At 32.7% G+C, this 8,433-nt stretch overlaps 1 protein-coding gene across 1 annotated transcript; it reads left to right on the forward strand.

The window, feature by feature from the left end:
• The first annotated feature begins 2,594 nt into the window (after positions 1 to 2,594).
• Positions 2,595 to 3,846, forward strand: LOC107178185 (zinc finger protein 7-like). Its single transcript, XM_015533060.3, has one exon. The coding sequence runs from the start codon at positions 2,871 to 2,873 to the stop codon at positions 3,480 to 3,482; it is 612 nt and encodes a 203-aa protein (XP_015388546.2). The 5' UTR covers positions 2,595 to 2,870; the 3' UTR covers positions 3,483 to 3,846.
• Positions 3,847 to 8,433: the final 4,587 nt, after the last annotated feature.

Consider the following 8,433-nt stretch of genomic DNA (forward strand, 5'->3'; position numbering starts at 1 on the left):
CCTAGCCTCCCCATAGAATGTGGCCTCATTTGAAATTAAGGTTGAAACTCAATAAAATACTTATTTTATAATTTATGATAAAAAAGAAGTGTTCGGTAAATTTTATAAATGCTGCTTATTTCATAATTTTCTTCATTTTGACAGTAACTTTTAAAAGCAGGTAAATGTTACTTTTCATAAATAACTTATTAAATAAGCTATCATACATTTTTAAAGTTCTTATTTTAACCTTAATATTTAAAAATAATAATTGTCTTATTTTCCCGTACACCATAATATTAAGCAATTAGATATCATATTATCACCGCAATCAAATTACCCCCACAACTACTGTATATTCTCTGTAGTATCAAAATTTTGATCTAATGAGTTCATATTTTTAATATTTCACTTATACTTTCTATTATAAGATTAAAAAATGTTTGCATATAATTATGTAATTTTTTTTGAATTTTGAACAATTTCACATGAAAATTAACCATAACTCTTAAAATTAATTCATAACAATGGTTTTTAATATTCAATCTTTTTTTTTATAGTCACGGTGTTTATTGCATCAAGTTTAATATGAATGTAATGCATATTACTTTTTTATTCTATTTGGATTATGTATTAGTAGAAATTTTATCATATTTTATATAACAAGTTTATTAAGTTTCTTTTTCACTATATGTAATTTTACGTGTTTTAAAAAGAAAAAAGTAAGTCTAAACATCATTAAGTATATTCCAAAGAAATAAAAGGTAATTTAAACTTACGTCTATTTTGGTCATTATATACTAGAACAACACATTTGTCATAAAATTTGCCAAATGCATGTACAGTGCTTTTCAAACTCACAACAATTGCAACAACATAATTTATCAAACACCAAGCGATTTTTTTAATCAGCTGCTTATTGCATCCACACAACAGAAGCAACTTATTTAATCAGTAACTGCAATCCTAAACTAGTCCTATATCAAAATAGGCTCGCTCAAGCTTTACTTTTTCAAGAATCGTTGTAAATATAGAATACAATTTTTGAAGTAAGCTTTTATAATTGATTCATGACCATGGGATTGTCAAATTGAAGGGGTTCTAGAGCTAGCTAGCCTACACCCTTGGAATCAGTACTTCAATGACGTCCACGGTTGTAGCTAATTTGCAACTTTATTAACAGATGCTTCAATTTGATACCTAGATAAGACTGTGCCTTGTTGTGCATCCTTGAGTAATTTCCGTTTTCGAGTTCATGTAATGCCTTTGTTTCAATTTCCAAATGAAGTGGACTGCATTTTACAATTTAACTCATTAATTGTGTTCCAAACTTTAGACAGTTTGGAAATACTGCAATTATAGTTTTTGGCTTGGACAAGATAGTTCAATACTGTTGGCCGCAGTAAACAACTGCAAAGCATACAATGAGATTTTTGGCTATTTATTGAACTGAAACAGGGCAGTCCTCATATGGATTGCCCCACAACTGTTATTTTATCAATGACTTGGTACCTTTTCTATGCTATTTTAATCATCTCTTAGATTACTGAAATGCATATGTATTTGTTTAGCATATCTAGATTGTCCTGAATTTCTTGTTCTTATTTGTTTATGCATTTTAACTCCGTTTCCTAGCAATTTGACCTGTAATATGAAATTAACTGATAAGACAAAGTCTGTTGTTTAAGATCTGACTCCGCTTTCCAATACCACGATTATTTTATCGTAAAGAAAGAAGCTTCAGTCTGAAAGCTGCTTTCATCACCATCCCGTCTGCGGGGAAACTGAGCTTTTGTAAATAATAATAACGGTAACCAACCCCATCTCTTTGCTACTTTTTCATCACCATTATTCTCAGTCACTTCACCTGGCCCTCATGGAAACTACTCAAATAAATCTTTCTAGAATAGAGTTTAACATTCACTAAATGAGCACAAATTCTTTGGTAATGATAACTCCTAGCAATCTAGAGAAAGTAATGGTGTTTGAGAATCAGTGAATGTAAAGCCTACCCTATTGTACTGCCAAAATGGTCCACATCTGATATTATTTGTACTACACCATATCTTTCATAGACCTTTTGAGGTGAGAACAGAGCATCAACTGTACTGTTTTATACTGGTATAAATTAGGAAACCCAACCTTTGAGAGATCAACACTGTGAAGCATATAGATGAGTGGTCCATAATTTTGCAAAATCCTGCATGGGAAGATTGAGTACTGTGGTATGGGATAAATAGAATAGAGCACATGATGCTTGGGACCATTTATTCTAGTGATACTAGTGTTTTATTGATGCAAGTTTTACGCCTTTAAATGGTTAACCAACGTGATTCTTTTGTAGGTAATTATGTTTTCTTGGGCCTGCTCTAAATCCTTGATATGTACAATTGTTTACGAGTTACATGTTGAATTTAGATCATCAGAGTTTATAGCTCACCTTCACCATTAATCATTCCTTCAATTTACTTCGTGTTCACTAATGTTGTTACGTAGTCTAAAGCGTGGCCTCTGAGCAAATTGATTGCAATTTATATAGTTGGACTATTAATTGCTCTAATGTTAGTTAAGCTAAAGCTTCTGTTAAGAAATCATGTATGATGCCATAGAAGGTTCTTTATAAAGGTGAAAGTATGGAATCCATGTGTTGATATAGACCAATACTAAAAGTTGACATCAGCAATTCCCCTCAAATGATCAAGCATCACTTTGTGGGAACACCAGATAGAATTGAGAGTTGATGTTAATAATATCCAAGGCCACTTGCATTTCCTTTTAATGCTTTTCTTTCTGTCCATTAAACTCCTTAGTGATCTATCCCTATTTAAGAGCAGCACAATAAAAAACTCAACTTACATATACCCTTCTGATTGGAGAATAGTATTATTCCCATGACTTACCAGGAGGAAGAAGCTGGTCAGACATCGTGCAACAATCTAGATGCAGAACTGAAAGCAAATGACAACGGTGAAAGCAGAATTAAAGAAGTGGGGGATTGGTTGAGTTTAGGACTTAAAAAAGATGAAGCTCTCACAGCAGCAGCAGCAGCAGCAGCAGGGGACAGCACTGATCGCCGATCAAAACCTGCAAGTGGGAACAAGGTTTTCTCATGCAACTTTTGCATGAGAAAGTTTTATAGTTCACAAGCTTTAGGTGGTCACCAGAATGCTCACAAAAGGGAAAGAGAAGCTGCTAGAAGGTTTCAAAATCATAGAATGATGATGAGTTCAATTGGATTTCTTTTCAATTCTGTCCCTCTTAGATCACTTGGCGTCCAGCCTCACTCTCTCGTTGACAGATCCAGCGGAGCCTTGGGGCCGAATTTAGTAGCAAGATTTGGCGATGCCACCAGCACAGGCTTTGATATGATCCCATGGACGCCATTCATGCTTGAAGATACTATTGATATGTTTTGGCCTGGAAGCTGTCATGTCGATAATTCGTCAAAACCGGCACCAGATTTGCACAATCTCGAGCTCGACTTGAATCTTAAGTTGGGATAAATTTTAAGACAGTATGTATCTATGTTGTCTCTTTCTTTTTCTTTTTTTAACCCCTTTCCCTGCTCGTGTTGAAATTCTTGTAATACGCTATCTATGAAACAAAGATACTAATATAGATATAGGTGTGCGTGGAAGAAGATAGCCTGATAGCCATATTTTTGCAATTTTATCCCAAAATTTAGATCGTACTGAAAGTACGTCGAGTTTTTAAACGGCAGTATTACCAAGTTTGTCGAGTGTCGCAAACGGACCAGCAGTCAACATTCATTTGACCAACAATTGGGCTTTTCCGGCCGACTGTGTATGAACAATTGGGCCTTTATCCAGCCTCCAATTCCCCGGTTCATCCAATAAATGATGGAGATTCGGTAGGGTTTTATTTCCTTCTCTTTGCTGTCAAACGAAATTATGTTACTCGAGTCTTAATTTGTGTCTCAGTAATTAATCTGACGTGACTATTATAACAAGCTGCCACATCGATTGATGGCCAAGTAATTGGATATTTCATATTACTCAATTACTAAATTAACAATATATTTGAGTTTTTAAGCTATTTTCGGGTCAGATCATTAATAACACAGATTTTGCTGTAATCTAAGGTTGTGTAATTAAGTGCATAAGAAAAAACAAAACAATAAATTATTCAAAAAAATTAATTTTATATAATAAAATTATACTTTTGTTATAATTTAACTTAGTAGGAGCTTAAGTGCAGTTCAAGAAAGAATTCAAATGCTGAGACGAAAGGGTGAAAGCCGAAAAAAAGGTCTGAATGTTTTTTAAAAGTATATTTTATACTTTTGTTCAAATACTTCACTTAACATTATGTTTTTTAAAAGTATATTTTATAATTTAAGTGCAGTTCAAATACTTTTGTTATAAAATATTTTTTAAAAGTATATTTTATACAAGTGTTTAATTAAATTATTATTCAAAACAAAAAAATGAGTTAATTTATCTTTAGTATTTGGATAATTTCATTAAGAAATGGATTCTATGAGAAATTTTAGGATTGTAAAAAGGCTTACTCACAATTCATACTCATTTCATTGGGCTTAAGATTCTGCACCATATTTCCACAGCCGTGCCCACAAACATCCTAAAACCCTTGATACCAACTTAGCATATACATTATGAGAAAACAATTAATTTGACCATGTTTATATATTTCGAGAAGTATCGATTGTGTATGTGATGATCTTCTCTGAGTAGATGAACCGAGGGTTCATGCTGCACTTATCTATAAAATATGCAATGTAATATCAAATAAAATAAGAACTAAAAATAAAATTTCTAGATATCATTGTCCGCTATTGATCAAAAGTCTCTGCGAGGAATCAAGTTGTAGCCGTGTGAGGTAAGACAGGAAATTTCTTAACCACGACCAAAGTTAGGCATCAGCGTGCCGGAATAGGATGCTTGGAATTTGAATTTGAGGGCAAAATTCTCCACATAATAAACAAAATTTGTCTACATACGAGGACGAAGTTGCCTCTTTAATTAAACACCCGTGCGAGATGAGACAAGAATCTTGTTAGCCTTGACCAAGAAATTAAGATACATCACACATATGCAACACATTGGCCTCAAAACTCAAAAGCCTATGAATAATGATGATCTCTCTTACGACAAGCCATGTGGTGTTTGAAATCAGTGTTCTTATCATATCCTTTTACTCTTACACATGCCAAGAAGAGCACAAACGCCTTAAAACTACTGTAGATACCTAAAACCCTAACCTAACCGCCAACCTTCGCATTTAGGCTAAATTTAGCTTGCAGCCCTTCGATTTCTCTCGATTTAATTACATCGTATCACCAACCATCATGAAAATCGCCCAGCTAGGCGTTAAAGCATTTCTCAACACGAGAAACAGATATATTATTTGATGAGCCTTTGCCAATTGCCATATGCCCACCGTCTGTTTGGCATACAAATGAGATTTGACTTTTTGTGGAAACTTATTCATGGCAAACGTAATATTATCATTTAATGTTCTATCACTCTTTGCTTTTATTGTAGAGCTTTAATGTTTTTTAGAAATCACGGAGTTTTCGACTAATAACTTTATCAAACAACAGGTGGTTTCATTCTTTTAATTTTTTTTCTCCACCTAACAAGAGGAAATGTAGCTTGTAAAATTATGACAGCTCCATCACTTTTTTCTATAATTTTTTATTTTTATTTTTAATTAATTTTGATTAAAAAAAGTATTCAATTAATTAAATACTAGCAACAAAGTTGACATTCAAGAAATTTATATGTGTTCTAAAATATTAAAAATTTTCAATTAATTTTATGGAACACATGGAGGTTTCTTCAACCCCCCCCCCCCCCCCAAAAAAAAAAAAACTAGGTGTCATATGTTGTTCTTCTAGTTACGTAAAATAATAATAATTAAGAAACTTGATACATTAATTCGTTATAAGTCGTAATAATAAAGTTTTCTTTATAAAGGGGATCTGTTGATTGTCTATCATGAATAATTGGATTAAATCACAATCACTCTTCATTCTTCACGTGCAACCCATCCGTGTTCCATAACTGTAGAATATAGATGAATTACTGAATTTATTAACTAATTAAAATATTAATGGAGAAATTGATGACCCATCGATATAAAATATATTTGATATGATTATTAATTAAATAAATAGGATAACATTAGCCAGAGTGGGACAATAATTATTAAAATATAACTAGTTAAAAAAGAGAGTAGTAGTCAATTATTGAGTATCAATCTCTTTGAAATTTCAGAAGATAATGAAATATTTGTCAGATGGACCCATATGTGAAATTGTGCGCATCAAAATCCCCAAGGCCTCAGCAATAATCAATTGGCTATGCTCCTAGATATAGTTGGTTTAGTTACAGATAATTTCGTTTAATACCAATTACAGAAACAAACAACTATCATTATGAATCAAGATGATTTAAATGATATATAAATGGAGTCACGTCATTGATCTCATTAACATGAATGAATGAATGAAAAAGAAACAAAGCACGCGTGATTGTCTCCATGATACGCTTTTTAACTTATTTCAAACATGCACTCATGAAAATAAATTTTGAGCCACAGATAAACATGAAGAGGTACATGTTCATCTAGTAAAATAAATAGTGGTAATTGAGGTGGCATTCTATATGTGAGAGATCACGACAAAGCCTGCCACCGGTGTGCTCGTCGTGTAAGTAGAAAAGGAAAGAATGAAAAATCATTGAGTTCAATCTTACTAAATTAGGGCATGCATATATCAATTTGCCCACATGATAGTTGGGTCCCCAATATGAAAGGAATAATAATACTGGTTTATCACCGAACGTGAAGTGATTATCGTATGCTGAATTTCTTCAAAACTAAAGCCTTCGAAAGCAACAGCGCTCCTATGGATGCATGCCTTTTGTCCAGTATCTTTGAGGAAGTCAGATTGTTATTTGCTACCTAGTTAAACCATTTCTTCTAGATATTGCGTATAATTCTCAAGCGAAAATCTGTCACGGGTGCATATATTTCTTTTTGCCTTTTTTAGTAGAAAAATTTAAAAAAAATTCAACTTCTACAGTCTAGAGTCTATACTTAAAATTTTTCAATGCTGATACAGTGTAAGTGTTGGTCTAATATTTACTCAAAGGTGCATCTACGAGTGCATGCATCATTTTTCGTGCAAGTAAAGAACTCAACTCACCACTAAATATAATGATATGAATAGAAATAAAACTGAAAGATAATAGGAAAAGAAAATGCATGCATGAAAGTAATTAGTGTGAATATATATTTGGTAAGAACGGCCAAGCGTATACTTATTGTACAACGACTATGTTTAGCTATAAAAATCTTGTAGGAGTGTACAATGCAATGAATGTTAAAAATAAAAGTTCCCCATGGATTGATAGAGATTGAGATGGAGCGATGACAAATTAATGCAAGTTTTTGAAGTTGAAAATTATTTCATGAGGCTGCATGGCCTAACAGACAACGATATACATGATAGCAAGTGTCTGTTATTTTGTATTTTTCACAGAATTATTAATATTTTTTTATAGAAGCTCGTAAGCCTGATTATAAAATGACCATCAATTTTTCACATAGATTTGAGCTAAAGATTGCCTAAGCTTATATACTAATTAGTTCAAGAACCATTTTCAGCCAACATGAAATAATTTTCCTATTTAACATCCCTGTCATGTATAAGGTGGTCTTTCTTTTACTAGTCTTTATCATGTGAAAATATTATATGGATCTTACTTATGTATGAATTTGATTTTGATAATGTATAAAAGATCATGAACTTAACTCATAAATAAAAGTTACCTCGAGAGATGAAATTTTCTTCTCACACTTATATAAACTAACTACCTATTATTTCTTTAAGATGGATTTAAAATAAGTTGATATGATACTACATTAATTGTTCATGCTTTGGGGTAAGATAGATGAAAATTCTCTGTAAGTCCTTTCGTTGATGGCACAATTAATTACTCAATTGTCTAAGAACATGTGAAAATGACAAGTGCACGGGTGTGTGATTTTAATGTTCATGGAGTTTGAAAATTCAGTTTCAGAAGATGATCGATTCATCTTCAAGTTCAAGTGTCATTGCAATTTCTTCACAAACTAATGAAGTAGCTGCTGCGTACGGATGTTGGAGTGACCTAACTTGTACGACTGTAATTATTACAAGAGCAGATTAGGCAATATGCATTATGCAAGACATAAAGGAAAAAAGTGCGTGCACCAGCAGCCAGTGCCCAGTTGGTCTCCACCACATATAATATGCCTAACACAGGGACCACGTTTCGTGAGTGAAAAAGAAATTATAGGTTGGCGTTTTTCTTGTTTTATTTGCTTGTTTGAGGAACAACAAGGTTACTTATATTCATTTAGTTAATGACATATCTGGGGATGTGACAAAGCTAATCGAGTAATAAGAATCTTATTATATGTACC

The sequence above is a fragment of the Citrus sinensis genome, chromosome 7 (assembly GCF_022201045.2).
Source record: "Citrus sinensis cultivar Valencia sweet orange chromosome 7, DVS_A1.0, whole genome shotgun sequence".
NCBI classification, from domain to species: domain Eukaryota; kingdom Viridiplantae; phylum Streptophyta; class Magnoliopsida; order Sapindales; family Rutaceae; genus Citrus; species Citrus sinensis.

Coding starts and splice junctions, on each gene's coding strand:
- LOC107178185 (XM_015533060.3), top strand. CDS start 2,871: ATGACTTACCAGGAGGAAGAAGCTGGTCAGACATCGTGCAACAATCTA.